Raw genomic sequence first — 20,469 nt, forward strand, 5'->3', positions numbered from 1 at the left:
CAGGGAGCCGGTTGGAAGGCGGGTCTCCAGGAGCCCCTAACCTGTGTTTTGTTTACGTTTCCATAGAAATGCCTCTTATTCATGACCTGATTGCCTGCTGAACAAGGCAGAGTCTCTATGATGGCTAACCCCACCACTTGCCGCACCTATATTAGCTCCTCCTGGGAAGTAAGAATACGTATAGATAAAATCAGGCAGCAAGCCGCTTGGCTACAAGAAGCCCTTGAACGCCACAAACCCCTTTTCCAAGGTGGCTGGGGCTGGTTTACTGATCTATTCTCTAGGATACCCACCAGTATCAAATCAATTTTATTTATTTATTTATTTTTATTTATTTTTTAAAGTAGGCTCCACACCCAGCATGGAGCCCATTGCGAGGTTTGAACTCACGACCCTGAGATCAAGACCTGAGCTGAGATCAAGAGTCGGACGTTTAATGGACTGAGACACCCAGGCGCCCCTTAGAGGAAATGGTAACATTAGGCCTGGCTATACTGTCCCTGTTGCTTGGGATATACTTGGGAATAAGGTTAATGATGTCATGCAGAGCCAACCTATACAGAAGAAGAATATCCATATTCTCAGACAAGGAGTGACATTTGACATATCTCCTCCATTAGAACAAGGGAGTTATGTCCTGCATTATGTCAAGTTCTTCCATTCCGAAGTCCCTACTTGGCCCTAATTCAGCTTGAAGCAGGTACATTAGCCAAGTCAGGCATACCCATATTTATGAAAACTCTCCTCATGTATATTCATCTTGGCTTCTCTGGCATGTCCACATACCTGGGGAAGGAGATCAACCATTTTAGAGATGGAAATTAGCTTTCTTTTCAACTGCCCACGACTGACTGCTGGTGGCTGCCTAGAATGCCGTGTTGAGCAGGATTCAGAGGCTGCTAGCAGGCTCTGTGAGGAAGATGCCATATTGATTAGCAATGTCTGCTATGAGTGCAGGGAGAGATTAGTGATGTCTGCCATGAGCACAGGGCAACCAGGGTCTCCTGCCGCTCCTGGAGGGGGCTGCATGGCCCTAACTGATACCTCTTTCCACCTGCTGGCAACTGGTTAAATTGTAGGAAAAACAGATGGACTATAGGGCAGTTGGAAAAGTCATGAGGGAGGCGGGAAGCTCAAGGCATCAACTAAGAAATATGTTCAAATATACAGCTTGTCCCCAGGGCACATTTAGGGTCTGGGGGCAGAGTGGCAGGGAGAGCATGGGTAGTTTGAAAAGAAAATCTCCCCAGGTGACCCTAATATGCCTATCTCTTCCCCAGGATTGAGAACCACTCTTTTGGGGATAAGGAAAAGATCTTGTCTCTAACGTGGCTATCCGGTGGATGGAACTGATGGTTCCTTCTGGGAAGTAACCGACATTCCTGATAAATTACTTAAACACTTTCGGGATAGATCTTGGTGAGATTAAGAATCCCCGTGGGAAGTTAGTTACCTCCTCAGCTCATGTTCAGGACTGTTGGGGGCCACCTGTGAAGACTCCTTGCAGGATGGAAGGTGCTAGAACATAAAGGAGGCATTGATGATCTGTGATATTACTAATCAGCGTGTTAAGGACATTGTACCAGGAGTCCAGTGAAACAGCTCCTTTCCTGGCATTGCTGCCGTGAGCCGTTGGCCGTGTCAGTCCCTTCCCTGGGCTTTGGCTTATTCCTCTGTCAGATAAGTGAGTTGATTGAACTAGGCCCTGGCTCAACTCTTTGTCTCTTTGAGCCTTGACACTGTCTAATTCCACACCGGAGGCTGGACCCCTGTTGGGTGGGCACCAGCAAAAAGTATTCTTCTAAGAGGGTGTGGAGTCGGCCAACATGGCCAGAGACCACATCTGCCTTGTCCACTGCAGTAGCCCCAAGGTTTGGACATAGCTGCAGATGCTCATTAAACACTGACTCTCCAAATAGCATCACGTATCCTGATGGGAAGGAAGCACTTCCAGAAACCAGAAAGGAAAAACCCCGGCCACCAGTTTTTCCTGGATATTCCTACTTTATTTTTGGCTACATCATCACAGAGAAAGGCAGTGGGCGGTTCTGCATGCACTGGAGGGCGTGTGTGTATTCTAGGCAGGGAGGTGGTTACATTTGTCAGGGGCAGCATGCGCCCGGACCGGGGACACCGTGAGCTTGCTGCATGCTGATTCCAGCGCCAATACCAGTGTCAGGCTTGAGCCGTGCAGCCCCCATGCTTTCTCCTGGGGGCAAATCGTGGGAAGGAGGTGGGCTGAGAGTGGGCGCCACGGGGACTGACGGAGAGCCAGGGCCAGGAGGCAAGATGGCAGCCTGGAAGTCACTGGCCATCTTGGGGAAGGAGACGAGTTTGATGTTTAGAAGATGGTTATTCAAGGCAAGAAATCAGAGTCTTCCGATGAATTGCGCAGGGAGCTGAGGGTGGAGGCATTGATTGGGAAAGGTTAAAAGGTGCGTTTGGAGAAAGTGAGAGTTGGAGTGTCCATCTCATGGCATCTATAGACGACAGGCTGTCAGACAGAAGGAGAGGATTTTTCACGGGGGAAGACACTGGAAACCTGGAGAAAACAAGCCTTTCTCATGGGGCAGTGACGATGCCCTGACCCCAGCCTCGCATTTATAATGTTCATTCTCATCGCCTTTTCCTCCTTTTTATTATTATTTTTTTAATTTTTTAGGAAGAAAGACCGGACGACTCATGATGGAACAACGGTCTTTGGCGTCAGGATCTGTCACTCTCTGAAGCTTCACATTCGTGATGGTATTTTATTCTCCCGACAAACTTGGTGAAGAGGGTGCAAGAGATAGACAGAGCCACGGACAGAGAGATTCAAGGTCGTTCTGAGTGAGAGACAGGACTCCAGAGATCAGAGAAGCAGAGAGTCGAAGAGTGCCAGGGATGGAGCAGTGTGTTTACTTAAGAGCAGACGGAGGGGGAAGGCTGGGGGCTTTGGAGAGCCCTCCCACCCCAGACCCAGAGCTCTGGTTTCTAAACGCCTTTTGCACCTATATGGGCAGCCCAGGGGCCGAGGAAGCCCTCTAGGGGCGTCTATGCAGCTGTCGGGAGGCCACCATGCACCGGGGGCAGCGCCAGTAGCTGGCCCAGCCAGGGACCCCGGGCTCTGCCACCAGGAGGCATGGGTGGTGCTGAGAAGCGTGGGCCTAACTGGAACTGGGGAGGGGCCAGTTTGAGTTTGCTGGCCGAGCTGGGGAACGGGTGAGGCTGGCTTAAGGTATTTTTTTGCTGTTGCTAATTTACCTTCTTAGAAAGAGGGAAAGGAGAGAGAGATGGACAGGAACAGAGGAGTGTGAGGAGCTGAGAAAGAGTTTGATGGGGTGTAAGGTTAGGGAGGGGGAGAGGGAAGGATGGGGGATGGGGGGTGCTAGAGAAAGGGTGTTGGGTTTTGCTAGGAAGCAAACAGATGGCATCCTGAAAGAGGGGGCTGCCAAGCCCCTTTATGTGTTCCGCGTGTCTATTTCTGGACGCATTTGGGGCCAGGAGGGTGCCTTCCTAGTCACCAGGGAGTTTAAACATGGTGGTCTGTTTTCCTGGCAACCAGGGGGTATGGTGTGGAGGGGCAGTGAGGGCCTGGATGCTCTATTTCTGCCCCAGTGCTGGTCCTCACAGACTTGCTCCGGTCAGCTGACAGCTGAGGGCATACACAGACACGACACTGGAAACACAAGGGGTGTGTGTGTGTGTGTGTGTGTGTGTGTGTGTGTGTGTGTGTGTTTGTGGGTGTGTGTGTGTGGTGTGTGTGGGGGGGTGGGTGTGTGTGTTCAAGGCCAGGAGGGTCTAAAAACAGTCCTAAATGATGAAGAACCTTTGCAGTTTTCCCAGAAAGCTTGTTAAATTCTAGCCTCCTTGTAAAAATCTCTGCATCCCTCTCCCTCCCGCTCCATCCTAGAGGGACCAGAGAGGGGCTGCAGTCAGGGCCTGCACCACAGCATCACAGATGGAGGAGAAAGGTCTTTGGCAGCAGTGCCCAAGGTCAGGGGGGCAACCTCAAAGGCAGGTGCAAGGAGGGAGAGGGTGGGGGAGGCAGAGAGAAGAGAGACCAGAGTGCGAAGGGCAGCTGGGTCAGGCTGGCGGGTGACCTGGCATGGGGTAGGGCATGGAGCCGGGACCTGGGGGCCCACCCTAATCGCTTGACACGTGGTTCTCGTTCTGTAGCTGGTGCCAGCGCTCAATCTTCTTGTCCTTGTTTTTCAGACACTCGTACCAGTGTTTTAAGCGTTCTCCTTTGGCCGAGATCCCCAGCTGGCAGCCTCCTGGAAGACAAGATGGGGAGAGAGAGGGAGGTGGTCAGAGTGGAGGTTATGCATGGGACTCTCATTCTGGATCCAAATGTTTAGTTGGGGAAAAACTGCCACCAGCAGGGACCCCTCCAGCAACCTGGGGTCCTTCTTCATGGAGGGCTGTTGTTAGGATGTTGTTATTACTCCTGGCCTTCTCTGTGTGCACACTAGCTACTCAAGAACCTGCCATGGCTCCCTATTGGAGCATTAAGTTGTAGCTTCACGGTCTCATTTTTTTAAGACCTTTTGTAAGTCACCACCGCACTCACCGAAACTTGTCTCCCACTACGTCTGGGTACCCCTTGTCTATTTCCAAAGGGTCAGCTTGGCCACCCTGTCCAGTCCTGCCTCCACACCTTTGCTTATGCTGTGTCCCTTGCCTGGAGTGCCCTCCCTGCTCTATCTTTAATGACTGCTCTTCCTCATCATTTGAAGGGGAGCTGGGAAAACTAGAATCTTCCTCCAGGACTCGCAAATTGATTAAGGGGGCTTCCTTTGCACCCTACTTTCTGAGGCCACAGACCCCACTCTCCTCTGTGATTTGATTATCCACTGGAGGTGATCTGTTCAGCAAATAACCAACCATGACCCAGTCACCCAGCTTTGTAAGCCCTTTCCTATAAAAGCATCCCCAAATTGGACCCAGATCAGTACGTGTTTGGACAATGCGGCCACCAAAACACACAGAGTGCCCTGAACCCTCCAAGAGAAGCCTGAATCCTTAAGGCTCTTCTCTCCTGGGAGGATGGGCTTTTCTCTGGGAGCCAGGAGCACTCACCGATATAATCGTTGGACTTGCCGATGTCATAGTCCCAGACCGAGATGTCCAGGGACTTCTTCGCCAGGTCACCATGTTTGATGTCATAGAAAAACTCCTGGATGCAGCAGAGAAAGACAGGTGATTGGGAGGGTTCTGAGCCTTCAGCATCAGAAACTAAGAGGCTGAGCCGGACCAAGGGGAGGCCCCTGAACTGGGCATCTAGGAGCAAGGGGGCCCTCCTGCTGGAGCTTTTACGCCAGGACTAACAATCCCCTTTCAACAAACACTCTGTATAACAAAGTCTCTCCAGCCCTGTAATTCACGTTTCAGTGACTCTCTAAAATCAGGAAGGCTGATGGGGTTTTTCTAAGAGAGCTGCTCCTGGTCAGGTTTCCTTGAAGGCAAATGGCTGTGAATTCAGTCCTTCCATTCTGGTAGCTTCTGAAGTGGGTTTTCCCCTCTCCATCATTTAGAGATTAAGGGTAGTTGAGGGCACGGAGACTGACGTGAAGGATAGGCGCTTAGGTTTCCAGACAATCTGACTTTTTACATAACTTTTCCGCCTAACTGTAAAATTCATTCATGTTCATTGTTAAAACAAATGAGGAAGCTAAAATAAAATCAAATAAAACCCAACCCCCAAAGCCTGTCATCTACCTATCCCCCAGAATAGCCACTGTCAACATTCCCCATGTGTGACCACATTAATATATGTTTTCAAAAGTTAATATGGATATTAATTTGAATATTAAACATCTGAATATTATATAAAGTATAATATAAATATGCTGCATTGTGACAATCTTCTTTTCCCATTTTAGAACATATGGTAAAAAACCAACTTAGCGTGTTAGCCAGTATCTTTCTGGTTTCATTTAATGCTTGTTGTGTAGCTGTCCCTTAACCTAATGCCCAACAACTGAGTATTTAGGTTGTTTCCAACCTTCCACTACCATTAATGATATGATAAAAGGCACCCTTGCAACTCAGTCATTGTGTGAATCCATGATAATTTGTTTAGGATAAATTCTGGAGACATGTATCTCCGAGTTTGTAAAGTTTTTTTTTTTTGTTTTTTTAAAGATTCTATCTATCCGACAGAGAGAGACACAGCGAGAGAGGGAGCACAAGCAGGGGCAGAGGGAGAGGGAGAAGCAGACACCCCGCTGAGCAAGGAGCCCGATGCGGGGCTCGATCCCAGGACCCTGGGATCATGACCTGAGCCGAAGGCAGACGCTTAATGATTGAGCCACCCAGGCGCCCCTGAGTTTGTACAGTTTTAAGATAGAGAGCAGTGGATGTACACCATGATGCCATTTGTGACCAGTAAGAAAGCTGGCTACATACATATTTGTCTTGTATATTTATAAATCCTGAAAGTTGCTTCAGAAGAAGAGAAGTAGGTGACAGAGGCTGGGAAGGGAGGAGGATTTTTGACTGGATACCCTTTGGTACTTTTGGAATTTTCAGGTATGTGACTCTATTCCCTGTTCCTCAAATAAATGGCATTTAAATTTTAAAATGTTAAGGCTTTTGGAGCAATTTGACAAACATCCTTTAGGAAGTTGGACCGGTTTGTTCTCTTACCCATGGTGTGTACATTTCCCCACAGGCTCACCAGCACCAGGTACCAACATTTTACAATATTTTTGTGCCAGTTTGTGATGAGATCCAGTGTCTGGCCTTGTTTCGTATCTTCTCTATTGCTAATGAGGCTTATTGGCTATTTGGATTTCTTCTTCAGTGACAGCGGTCGTTGGCTCCTTACTCAAAATTCAGGAGTCAGAGTTGGGACATTAGGGGTCCAGCTGAAGGAGGGACCTGGGAATACGATGCATTGAACTACTGGCCAGTGATGCTCTGAGCTCTGTTTACAAAGAACTTTCTCCATGCATGCTCATATGGGCACATGCATTTCAAAAGCAAAACAACACAGAGCACACTGTATTGTAGTTTTCTTGGTCCACTTTCCAACATTTGGTAAAAACCAGTGCTAGCTGATTCTGATCTGACATCAGATCACTACATTCAGTGGATATTTCTGGACCCCCCCGTATATGACAGCTTGTCAACAAATAACTGAAATCCAGGGGGACAACATGAGATGCAGGGACACGTAAAGCCTGCAGGGGTTATAACACACTGACCCTTGAGGGATGACTAGGAGTCTGCCAGAGAGGAAAAGAGAAAGATGGAGGTCCAGGAAAAGGGAGCAGCAAGCGCAAAGGCTAAGAGATGTACCAAGGACCCGTGTCAAGTTAGAGTGACTTGAGGAGGGGAGTGCGAGATGGGGCAGGGGTGGGACGTGAGTTTGAAAGGGCCTGACTGTCACACTAAGAAGTTACGGAGCCATTGCTGGGTTAAGCAACGGGGATGAAAAATTCAGATTTGTTCTTTAGAAAGCTCATGCTTATGTGAGGATGGGCCGAACACAAGGAAGTGAGTCAGGAAGTCTACTGCAATGGTCCAGACATGAAATGCTCAAGTAACAGTGAGACAACAGGAAGGGGCACAATTCAATGGGTATGTAGATAGTGGACTTGAGGCCCAGGACAGACATGGGGAGTGAGGGAGAGAGGGCAGTGTCAACTGGGTGACTGGTAAAAGGCATCACTACCCCTATTTATTTCTTCAAATTTCAGGACCACAGACTACTAGACATCGGAAATGATTTCATTCAATCTGTCTCCAAATGCAGCTTCTTCCTATGACACTGCTCATCTACAGGCTTTTGTCTTGGGCTTGATTCCCTCTGGTGACAAGGAACTCATTACCTATCCTTTAGATAATTCAAGTGGACCTATGAGAGAAAACTTAAAAAAAAAAAAAGATTTTATTTATTCATTTTAGAGAGAGAGAGCATGACCAGGGAGCGACAGAGTGGGGAGGGAGAGGGAGAAAGAATCTGAAGCAGACTCCGCACTGAGCAGGGAGCCGACGTGGGGCTCAGTCCCACGGCCGCGAGAGCATGACCTGAGCTGAAGCTAAGAGTCGGACGCTCAACTGACTATGCCACCCAGGCGCCCCAAGAGAAAACTTCTTTGATGTGCTTTGTAACATTCTAGTAGGGAGCCTGTTCCTCTCTCACAGGAAATATCTCAGAGCATGACAAAAGTGAGGAAGCCTTACCTCATTAAACTCAGGATTCAAGGTTTTCTTCTTTATTTGAGTCTTGTGTTTGGCTTTCTTTCCCATGTCTGGTTTCAGCCAGCTGAGAGGAGACAGAGATGCTATTGTGGAGGAAGTTTAATGAATAAGATCAGCCTCTTGACCCCAAAGTCTCCCTCCCATGTCAGGAGAATAATTGAACAAATCAGAAAATGAGTCAACATTAACAATGGCCAATGTGCATGAGAGCAGCAACAGGCACTGGTCTAAGCACGTGCGGGGTATTTCATTCTCAACAACCCCTCGGTGGTAGAGCTCCAACTGCCCATTTCACAGGCAAGGAAACTGAGCACCCAGAGAAGTTGAGACATGTGCCTCAGATCACACAGCTGGGGACTCAACCCAGTGGTTGCCTCTGGAGTCTGTGCTCTTAGCTAGTACTCGGTCCCAATGGATCACACTGAAAGCCTGGAGAGTAGTGCCTAGAGTGGCACGATTACCCTTTAGGCTGCCCCCAAGTCCTGGGGAGGCGGTGACTGTATAGACAGAAAGGAGAAGATGCAAATCTGATAACAATTAATCCTCCTCAAAACTGTTCAGTGGCTCCCCTTTGATCTCTGGGTAAAGTTCAAAATCCTTGATGTGGCTGTTAAGGCTCCATATGATCAGGTCCTTGCTCCAGCCCAGCCTGCTCTTGTGTTATGCTCTTCACCTGACTCCCCATTCACTCTCCTTTCCACCCCAGGGCCTTTGCACATACCATTTCCTCTGCCTAGACAGCTCTTCCCCAGTGTAGGCACAATGCCTGGCACATAGTAGGTGCTCGATCAGTACTCTCTGGGCAAATAAATCAAATGGGCCAGAAACTCCAAAGAGTTGGGACATTCAGATTCTCCTTAAAGCTGTCACTAGCTGTGCAACTTTGAACCTAAGTGTAGCTGCGGCATGCCTCAGTTTCCCAATCTGTAAAGAGGGCAAACACTTTTTTTCCTCACTTACAGAACTGCTTTTGAGGATCATTTGCTTTGTTTTTATTGAACCAGAGTGGACATGCAGTGTTACATTAGCTTCAGGTGTACAACCCAGTGACTTGACAAGTCGATACTTAAGCTGTGCTCACCACAAGGGTAGTCACCATCTGTCCCCATGCAACATTATTGCAATGCCATTGATGATGTTCCCTCTGCTGTGCCTTTATCCCTGTGACTCATTCATTCTATGACTGGAAGCCTGTACCTCCCACTGCCCTTGAGGACAATTTTATTATTTTATTTTATTTTATTTTATTTATTTATTTATTTGAGAGAGAGAGAGAACACACAAGCAGGGGGAGCAGCAGAGGGAGAGGGAGAAACAGGCTCCCCGATGAACAGGAACCCCCCATCACCACCACCATGCCCCCATGTGGGGCTCCATCCCAGGACGCTGGGATCATGACCTGAGCCGAAGGCAGATGCTTAACCCACTAAGCCCCCCAGGCGCCCCTTGAGGACAGTTTTAAAGAAGGGACGCAAAGGGGGGACTGAACCATGTGAAGTGCTGAGCAAAGACAAAGGGCAATTCTGATTTTAAAAATCTTAATTTGATCTTTGACTGATTAGCGGCCTCCTGTTAGCCTTTCCACACCGGCCACCAGGGCAGCTGTTTTCCCGGTGACCACAGCAACGCTCCTTCTTCTGCAGGGATTGGGTGGATGGGAGAAGGGGTGGTAGGGAGAATTATTTAAGAAAAACAGTCTGCCTGTGGCTGGGATGTAACAGAGTGCAGAACAGCAGCCCGTGAGCTAATTTTCCTTATTGGACCATACGAGAAAACAAAACCCAATTACTCCTAGAAATCAAATTCATCCCTGACTCATGTGTTCTTTTGTTCACTAAATCCTCGTCCAAAGAAAATCCAAAGCAAAGTCTGCCCTGGCCTGATTTTGTAGCCATGACCTGAAGGGGAGCACTGCTTTCTATTATGAGAGGGAGTCGTTGGGAGGGAATGTCTCCCGAGCTGGAGGGAACCTCAATAAACACTCTTTGCCATGAGTAGGAACAGCAGGGCTAGTGATTTAGAACCGTAATGGCAGATGCTTACTGAGCACTTACTGGGTACCAGACCCCATGACAATGCTTCTCTCAGATCTCCAACTGCAGGGGGCAAAATGGACTGACAAGGTGGCTGGGCTCCGAATTCACCACTATGTTCTCGCTGTGGCTGCACGGGCCCCGGGTTCCCAGCCAGCACCTGGGCAGGTGAGGACAAGAGGCAGCCCCCGTGGGAGATGCAGGCTTTGCGCTCAAGGATGCCCCCTCACCTGCGCTGAAACTTCCTCAGAACTGTACTGCAATCTAAGACACTTCCTGCCCAACCGTCCTCCTGGGCCCCTCCCCCTCCCCACCTGCTTTCCCTACGGTCCTCCTCTGGCTCCCTCTCAGTTTTTCTTCACGGGCATTTCCCCCCAGTAAATCTCTTGCACATCTCATTTAGCCTTGGACTCTGCTTCTTGGAGGGTAGAACCTAATGCTCAATATCACTCTTCCCATTTTACAGATGAGGATATCGAGGCCCAGAGACGTGAAGGCACTAGGCAAAGGTCACACAGTTAGAGAATACTGAAGACTATTGGTTCTTAAGATTCAAATCCAGGCAGTCTGGATCCAGAGCTCAAGCTTTCAATCATATCCATAGAAACACACACTTAGCTGCCACAAGGCAATGCAGAGTTCTCTTGAAGAGTAGGCCAAACATTACTGTACCGGGCACATTTCTAATTGCTTTCTATATGGTATCTTATTTGAGCCTTGAGCCTTGTGCCCATTCTTGGACGTAAGTGGAGCTACTGTCTGTTATGCCAGTGAAGAATCTGAGGCTCAGAGAGGTTAGGATAACTTGTTTATAGTTATAGAGCTGCAGGGGGCAGAGAGGGGAGTGGGAGCCACACCTGATTCAGTGATGGCCATGAGAATGTGCCAGGCGGACCTCCAGCTACAGCATCACTGACCGAGGCCCCAGCTGCTGCCCCTGGAAACCCAGCCACGCTCGTGCCACGCTGAGGACTGAAGGTGGCAGGAGTATTAGGGTGGTTCTGCTCCTAGGCGCCCTGGGACTCGTCTGAGGGCTGGTTTTGGCCTTGAGGACTCTGACGGCCTTGCTGAACTTGCATCCAGGCTGCAGCCACCGGACCCCGTCTCTCCCCTCCGCTCACGTGAGTGAGACTCGCATGGCGGTCTAGCAGGTGTCCCGTCTCCCTCACTCAGGCATTTGCACTAGTGAAGCCCTGGTCTGCTGAATCCCATCTTGGCAGCCGTCCAGAGGCCCTGGACTAACACAGCTAACACGACTCTCTGACTCCCCATGGTGGAGATTCTGGGAATAATCCAAAGTCTAAGGCCTTTTCTTTGAGCATTTCCAGATTGCACTGGGAAAAACTGGATTGCTTCTTTGGCGGAGGCGCTCTGGACTGCTGGAGGGACATGCTGATGATTCCAGGGGGCTCCAAATGGGATCACTGCAACCTTGCCGACTGCCTTTCTCCCATCGGAGGGGACAGAGCTCCGAAGCTCCTCATATGGGCGAGTGACACACGAGTCTGACGGTCTGAGACTCCAGACTCACGCTCTAGCCAGGTCTGGGCATTGTCTAGCTGTGTGACCTTGGGCAGGCTCATTTCCCTCTCTGGGACTCAATGTGCAATGATCTTGGGGAAGCTCTCTGGTTCTCCCTTTGCAAGGATCTAGGACCCCCTCTGGGGTCCATTCACAGTCCCAGTGACTCACAGCTTGACGAATGGATCTGAGTAGCCATTGGCGTCCATGGCGGCCAGGTGCACGCAGCGTATGATGCCCACAATGAGGCCCCCCTGCTGTGTGCTGTACATGAGGGACACCAAGATCTTGCCACGTTCCTCTGTGTCGCCAATACGTTCCACCTGCTGCAGTAGGAGAAAAGAAAAGTAGGAGAAATGGGCCTAGGAAGGGGAGGGGGTCAGACAACTGGATGGATGGCTAGTATTAGGGAGGAGCCTGGGGCGAGGAAGAGGAGCTGCCCCCCCCCCCCCCGCACCACGGACAGCAGATGCCCCCAGTCTCCAGTCTCCAGGGACCAGCAAGTGGTGACAGCAACACTGGTGAAAATCTAAGGCACATGGGGGACTTTACTCTGACTTGGACATGGACAGAGCCCTGAGTGATCATAGGTGGGGCTGGACCCTGCTTGCACTCTGACTCTGAGCTCAGATTTGCCGGAGTCAACCAGGCTTCTCACAATTATAGTCCCTGGGGTCGCAGGAAGGACCTGGGCAAAGAGCGCACACGTGTAGCCCAACCCCAGCCTCCACGTCACCACAGAGGGAAGGAGAGTGGCATCGCTCTGGTCCTGCAGAACGGCCAGCAGAGCTTAGCCAACGAAGCAGGGGAACTCAAGGGTGTGTCTTGGGTGTGAGAGGGTGGCCGGCCCCAAGGTGGGGGCTCCAGGTGGGAGGAACATCCACTTGGTCTTGTGTTCGAATGCCTCGGGCAAGGGTACCTCTCTCCTGGTAAACTGACAGACAAGTGGTTTTAGGAGAAAGAATAAGGAAGGGGCCGGGAGGGAGAGCAAAGAGAAATGGTGGGTCCCGACCGTGGCTTCAATACCCGCTCAGTGCTCACCTCCTCCTCATAAAGGGCCATGCCTCGGGCTGACCCAGTGGTCCCGGCACGCTTCATCTAAGGGGAAGGAACCGGAAAGGAAAGGTACCATGAGTCTATGAGGCTCATCTCCCTACATAAGAAGGACGAGAAAACCCTCACCCTTCCACTAGCATCCAGAGCCATGAGGGTGGGCTCTCCAAGCTTCTGTGGCCCTCCAGCTTTTCCCCTTTTAGATAAAATTTATATAATGTTAACCATTGCACAGGCTATGTTAATGCACACCAGCCTACGATGTAGGGTGTATTACTAACCCATTTTACAGATGAGAACACTGAGGACCAGAGTGGTTAAGCCACTTGCCCAAGGTCACACAGCCAACAAGTGGCAGAGCCCCCCATACACAAAACGGGTAAGATTTCATCTGGTCTGGTAGAAGTGGCACAGGGGTCCTGGGGTCTGAGCCAACAGATACTTCTTGGCCTGTGGCTCCTAAGGTTCTTCTGCGGGATTCTAGTGCTCTGGGCAACACTATGTGAAAACCACTGGCTAAGTCCAACCTCCCCACTTTAGGGATGAGGAAAACTGAGATCCAGAGGGGAGGGGAAGCACTTACGAGGCCCCTGCCCTTGGTGGGGCATGTGGGGGTAGTTGGTGGTGGGAAGGGTAAGGGCAAAGAACAAAAGAAGATGATCAGCAGGGTCCTGTGGCTGCTCTGCCTGTGCTGCCACCTCCGTGCCTCTGGGGCTGGCTGCATCCCCCACAGCAAGATGCACAAACTCAGGAGCTGAAAACCCAGGGGGGCCCTGGACACTGTCCTGACCAGCTGGACTCACTGAATGAGGGAGAGAAGAGGGGGCCTGAAGAAGCAGCTGTTACAGGCAAAGATCCAGAGAAAATGCCTCACTCGTAGGATTGTCTGTAAACAATTTATTTGGAGCCTGGCATTTGGTGTAAATTGCTCCTTGCAATTTTTCTTGTCCTGTCTTCCAGTGCTATACAAATATGGTGTGCCACACAGACACTCCATCCTCCGGCCGGCCCTCTGGTGGGAGGATGCTGCAGGCTGGCCCCTCCTGCCCGCGACGGCGTCCCCTCGGGGAGCAGGCGCCCTGCAGGAGAGCTGGGCTCTGGCTGCCGCCTGAGAGCACAGTCACGGACTTGTGGTATGACCTTGGCAGCCCGCTCCCCTCTCCGGGCGCAAGGTGGCCCATCTGTAAAAGGGGTTGATTGGATTATCTCTAAAACAGATTGCTGGGTTCCACCCTACCTCACTAAGTCAGGATCTCCAGGGAGATCCACACAAATCTGAGTTTGTAAAGCGCTGGTTTATCTCCAGTTGAGACCTGCCCTTGCAGCTGGGGCTGTGCCACCATGGCTCACTCTGCCGGGTCCGGGCGGCCTCTGGTTCCCTGCATGCCAGCCACGGAGAAGGAGGGGAAGTGAGGAGGCGTCTGGGCCGAGGCTCATACTGCTGGCAAATTGCTGCTCACCAGACCGCGCCCTCTACCCAAGGGCTGAAGGAACCTCATCCTTACAGTCCGGGCACAGCTGCCTCTCCGTGAAATCAGACGTTATCAGAAATCCACTGAACTTTGGAGGCACAAACTCCCTTTCCAGCGTCAGGGGCGGGCAACTGCTCAGGACTGCAAAACAATCTGCGCATCCAGAGTGCAGCTCTGGAGGCCTCCCTGCTGGGTTTTTTTGAAGACACCAGTCTGTGTGTTCTCCATGCCAAACATGTAAGGGCTGTGCCCAAAGACAACCAGCGAGCACGCCGCACATGTGGAAACGTGCTTAAGGCTCCACTATGATGGAAAATGTTTCGTTCTTAAAAAAAAAAAAAAAAAAAGTCTTCCTGTTATTGGTAGTTCTGAACTTTCGATATTTTCTTTTCCCTAGGGTTAAAAGGTACTAAGTAATGATTGCCAGTGGAAAAACAGGGGACAGAAATCAGGTATGGACAGTGTTTCCGTTTTCATTTGTTTGTGAATTTTTCACAAATGTGGGGACCTAAGGCATGAATGCAAGTCCCGTACCTGTGGACACTTTTCAGCAGGTTCAACTTTATGACCATGATAAATAGACCTGCTACATTTTTTTTCTGGACAGTGCCAGCATTTTTTTTTTTCTTTAAAGATTTTATTTATTTGACAGAGAGAGCACAAGCAGAGGGAGAGAGAGGGAGAAGCAGGCTCCCTGCTGAGCAAAGAGCCCGAAGTGGGACTCGATCCCAGGACCCTGGGATCATGATCTGGGCCGAAGGCAGATGCTTAATGACTGAGCCACCCAGGCGCCCCTGTTTTGTTTTTGTTTTTTTTTTAAACAAGGAAATTTCTTATCAATGGCAGCTAATCGGTGTTTGTGGCGTTTTTATCATGCAGTAGGTCCCAGTGAATGGATGGATATTCACTGTAGTTTTCTGAGTTGTCCTGCCTGCAAATACCTGTTTTTAATGTTGTCTGTCTCTTGTGCTGTTCCCGTAAGTTGGTTATTAAAATACATTAAACTTTAAAAAATAGAAATAAAAATCTCCGGTTGATTCCAAGGTATGGCCCAACTGAAGAGCCTCAGTTTGGTTCCTGTTCTTTCCCAAAAGGTGAGTACCACCCCTAACGGTAACAGCTCCAACGTTTTATATGGGCTCTCACATTAAGCCTTAAAAGACTCTATGAAGTTGGTACTTGCTACATGATTCCATTTTGCAGATGAGAAAACTAAGGCCTAGAGAGGTGAAATAATTTGGCTCAGATGATACTATAAGTGGCAGAGCCTGAGATTCAGACCCAGGGAGTCTGGCTCCAGAGCCCATGCTCTTAAGCACTACTCGACCTTGCCTCCTGTTGATCAGCATGGTGCTTTATGAATTCGTGACTGACAAGCGGGTCAGGCAGAATTATTTTCCACGATAACAACAGTTAATTTATGAGTGCTTATTAGACACTAGGTTCTGTTCTGATTCTGTCTTTCATACAACCCTCCTCTGGCGCAGGTCCTGTTAAAACGCCCATTTTGTAGACAAGAAAAACCGAAGCTCAGGAGAGTTCAGAGCCTTGGCCAAGGCAGGGAACAGGAAAGTGGCAGAGCCAGGCTTTGAACCCAGGCTGCCACAGCACACTGCCCTTCCCAATTGCACTGAGGAGGATTGTGACGTCAGAAGTGATGCCGGCACAGGGTTGGTGAAAGGCAGAACTGGGATGCAGCCGCCACGCTCTGACCTGAAATCTCCCTCCTGCCTCTACCGTGGAGCACCCTGCAGATCTATCATCCCCTTTGCAGGCCCAGAGGAAGGCTCTCAACCCCCAAACTCTTCTCCCCCATTGCATCCTTGGGGCAAAGGCACTCACCGGGATCACCCGCTCCAGACAGATATTGAAGTTCTTTTTCTGGTTGGGCTTCAGTTTCTTGAGTGAAAATCTGGTCTCACCGATAAACTCGTTATGGCCAAATTTGTCCTCATCACAGACAGAGATCCTGCGATCAACATACGGGATGGGGAGAGAACGAAGAGCCTATATTGAGCAAATATCACGTACCAAGAGCTATGATTGATACTGGCAGGGCATGTGCAATGTGCACAGGAATCTTTCAATTTCTTATTTATTGAGCACTAGCCCAGCTACTTTATGTTCCTTCTTTATTGCAGTGTAACTTACAAGCAGTGATGTGCCCACATCTTAATTTTACAGATGCAAATTTTTATTTGTAATAAAAATTACAAAATTTTTGCATATGCATACACCGATGCAACCACCACCCAGATCAAGATATAGAACATTCTGGCTCCTGGAAGACCTCCATGGTCCCTCATAGTCATGACCTCCCTTAATGATAACCACTCTCTTGGTCTCTGGCAAGATTCATATTGTCTTGTTTTGGACAAGTAGAATCAGATGGCATGTCTTCTTTTATGCTTGGCTTCTTTTGCTCAGCATTAAGTTGGTGAGCTTCATTTGTGTCTGTAGTAATGTGTCTTTTTCACTGCTGTATAGTATCCCATTGTGCAACCATACCGTAATACTTCTACTATGGATGGACATTTGGTTTTGACCAATTTCTAGCTTTGAGCTATTATGAATAAAACTGCCCCAGAACATTCCTGTCTGAGTCTTTTTGCATGCACGTGGATCTATCTCTACTGTGTATCTTGCTAGGGGTGGAAATGCTGAGTCATGGGCTACACCTAAGTTTAGCTTCAGTAGAAACTTCTAGTTTCCCAGACTGGTTCCACCCATTCTGCCCCCACCAGCAAGCCACACCAGTTCTGGTTGTTCTTCATTTTTGCTAACTTTGATTTTGTCAGTCTTTAATTTTAGTCTTTCTGAGGGAGCAATAGTCTCTCATTGTAGTTTTAATTTTTAGTTCCCCGGTGATAAAGGAATACTTTTATGGCCATTTGAGCATCACCTTTTGCAAAGTTAGGCCAGGAACTTAGTTAACCTCTCCTCCTTTAATTTGTTCTCCGAGTAAACATGAGTTTCTCACTTTAGAGTGGAGACGGGCCCAGAGAGGTGGAATAATTTTCCCCTGGTAAGAGGCAGAACTGGGATTTGAATCCAGGTCTCTGTGAAACCTCAAACACTATATTGTCCTTTGTTATCTACCCTGCACAGCAGTGAGTAGAAAGAGGTACACACAGAAAGGGCAGGTCATGGACCCTCAGGAGGCCAAAAGGGCCAGCCACGGCATGATCATTCATCCTGACATATACCAAAGGGGAGGAAGGATGTGGCTCCCTGAGGCACGGGACGCAGTCTGGGGGCCAGGCAGGGACCAACAGCATCTTCCCCCTTGGCCATCAATATTTGTTGAACAATGTTCAAAGCACTGGAGCGCCAGAGCACTCTCATGGCTGAGTCCCACAATGTTTAGGACTGGAAAAAGAAGTTGTCTCTACTTGGCTGGTGAGCATGTAACCAACCCCATCCCTCTGCAGGGCCATGTGTCTCCAAAGACTTAATAATCATCATTTCTGACCTAATAATGCCAGTTCTAGGAATTTATCTCAAAGACATAAGAAGTGCAAAAATATTTAACTACAAAGATGTTTATCACCATATTGTTTCTAGTTGTGAAAAAAGCAGAAATAACATATGTATTCGATAACGGGGGACTACTTAAGAAAAATCATGAGATAACCATAAGAATATAACTGTATACGTGGAAAACAGTGTTGTAATTAGTCATTAGGGAAAGGCAGAACCATAATGCAACACCACTACACACCCACCAGAATGACCAGAATGACAAAGTATTGATGAGGCTGTGGAGGAACGGGTACTCTCGTACATTGCTGGCAGGAGTGTCATCTGGTACAATCGCTATGGAAAATTGTCAGTTTCTACTAAAGCCAAGCATATACATACACTATGATTCAACCATTACACTCCTAGAAGAAAAGCATGCATAATACACTGTCACTAGAATGTTCCTAGCAGTACTATTATAATAGCCCCCAAATGAAAACAAACCAAATGTCCCTTAACAGTTGAATGGATAAATAAAACTGTGGTATAGTCACACAATAGGATAGTAAAGAGTGACAAGATGAGGCACCCGGGTGGCTGAGCGTCAGACTCTTGATTTTGGCAAAGGTCATGATCTTGGGGTCATGGGATCGAGCCCCACATTGGGCTCTGTGCTCAGCGGGGAGTTTGCTTGGGATGCTCTCTCTCCCTCGCCCTCTGCCTCTTGCTCTTTATCTCTCTCTCTCTAAAATAAATGAATAAATCTTAAAAAAAAAAAAAAAGAGTGACAAGAATCCCTAATCTACAACTATACACAACAACTTGGGCAAGTATCACAAATACAATATTAAGTGAAAAGACAGAAAAGAGTCATGCTGTACCATTCCCTTTATGTAAAGTACAAAACCAGACTGAGTTCATTGTTCTTTAGAAGTTAGGGTAGTAAATACCCTGGGGGGGGGGTCCTCACTACAGGGACAGTACCGGGGGCAGGGTGTCTGTGGTTCTGTTCTCAGACTGCAGTGTGTTCACTTTGCAAAAACTCATCAATCTGTGCAGTTTTTATGTGTGCATTTTTCTAAACGACTGTTACCCTGCAATAAAAATGTTTACTTAAAGTAATAGCATAGCTGGCGAGAATATACGTGGAACGCCAATTTGAAAAGCAGTTTGTATGACTTGTAAAAAAACAAAAAACAAAAAAAAAGATCTACTATGATCCAACAAACGCTCCCCTTTGGCATCTACCCTAAGGAAACACAAGTATGCACAGAAGAAAGAGTAAGGGATGCTCATTGCAACTTTGTAAAAGAGAGAAGCTGGAAACAACCCAAACGTCCTTCCACTGGACACTGGCTGAATAAACTGATAAACATTTACATAAAATTTAAAACAGACCTGGACACCTGGGTGACTCAGTCAGTTAAAGTGTCTGACTCTTGATTTTGGGTCAGATCGAGCCCCGTGTCGGGCTCTGCGCTCAGGGGGGCATCTGCTTGAGATTCTCCCGCTCCCTCTGCCCCTCCTTGCTGCTCACGCTCATGCTCTCTCTCTCTCTAATAAATAAATCTTTAAAAAAATTTAGAAACATGCCAGACAATACCATCATTGTTTACAGATACATAATCATGTAGCTGAAGTATAAAACATGCTTGGGAATGACACCCATAAAATTCAGTGTGGCGTTTGGCCCTGAGGGGGAAAGAAGAGAAGGAGCGGATGGGGGTGTACGAGAGGAGCCTCAGTCTGCATCTGCAATACTTTCTTTCTTGAACATAGTAACAATTTAAGTTGCTGAAGCACATACAGCAAAATACTAAGATTTTTCTAAAAGACTGAGGGTTGACTTTATGGATGTTCGTCTTATTATGTTTACACTTTCCTGTACATTTGTAATAGTTAATTATAAAACATTTTTAAAAATTTGAGATAAACCATTCTGTGTAATACTCTGAAGCAGTCAAATATGAGGCAGATCTAAATGTCTTCCCATGGCTGTAACTCCAAAATATAGTGTTAAGAGAAAAGGCAAGTTGGAGATCTATATAGCATGATACGCACTATGTTGTAAACAGTAGTAGGAATAACACATACACTCACAGAGGGAGGAAGCAGACCCAGGCTGGTGGAGGGGACTAACATTTATTTTTTTTTAATTTTAAAAGAGATTTTATTTATTTATTTGAGAGAGAGAGCAGGAGAGAGAGAGCAGGAGAGAGAGTGAGCAGGGGGGAGAGGGAGAGGGAGAGGGAGAGGGAGAAGCAGGCTCTCCGCTGAGCAGGGAGCCCGATGTGGGGCTCGATCCCAGGACCCTGGGATCCTGACTGATCCGAAGGCAGACGCTTAACAGACTGATTCACCCAGGTGCCCTGGGGACTAACATTTAAAAGGAACTTTGCCTCCTCTATAAGTTTTTTTTTTTTTAAATAAGAAAAGTGTATTTACTTATTACTTACATAATTAAAAATGCAGTTTAACAAAACACTGTAGAAGAATATAAAATGGCATCAATACATTGTTAAGTAAGAGAGGCTAATTAATTATTAGAATGGTCTGTTTTTAGAGTACTTAATTTTATAAGAAATGTTTGCACATTGTACACATACGTAAATACATACAGACACAACCTGAACGTCCAGACACCAAGATGTTAAGAGTTTTGTTTGCCTGTATTTTCAAAAGTTTCTACCAGAAACATATGTTGTTTTTGTAGAAGTAAAAAAGAAAGAAAAAACAAT

The 20,469-nt window shown here is 48.0% G+C and overlaps 1 protein-coding gene across 3 annotated transcripts in view; it reads right to left on the reverse strand.

The window, feature by feature from the left end:
• Positions 1–4,125: 4,125 nt before the first annotated feature.
• The window catches only part of RPH3A (rabphilin 3A), a 65,168-nt gene continuing 48,824 nt past the window's right edge, over positions 4,126–20,469 (reverse strand). For all 3 annotated transcript variants that reach the window (XM_028116679.2, XM_088019291.1, XM_028116680.2), the window contains 6 exons: positions 16,112–16,238; positions 12,786–12,842; positions 11,916–12,070; positions 8,173–8,254; positions 5,062–5,158; positions 4,126–4,256 (listed from right to left, as the gene is read on the reverse strand). In XM_028116679.2, the coding sequence (XP_027972480.2) occupies positions 4,126–4,256; positions 5,062–5,158; positions 8,173–8,254; positions 11,916–12,070; positions 12,786–12,842; positions 16,112–16,238 (649 nt within the window). The remainder of the gene's footprint in view (positions 4,257–5,061; positions 5,159–8,172; positions 8,255–11,915; positions 12,071–12,785; positions 12,843–16,111; positions 16,239–20,469) is intronic.

Source organism: Eumetopias jubatus, unplaced genomic scaffold (genome assembly GCF_037043125.1).
Source record: "Eumetopias jubatus isolate StellerSeaLion01/CBP00866 unplaced genomic scaffold, mEumJub1_p1.0 scaffold_16, whole genome shotgun sequence".
Lineage (NCBI taxonomy): Eukaryota > Metazoa > Chordata > Mammalia > Carnivora > Otariidae > Eumetopias > Eumetopias jubatus.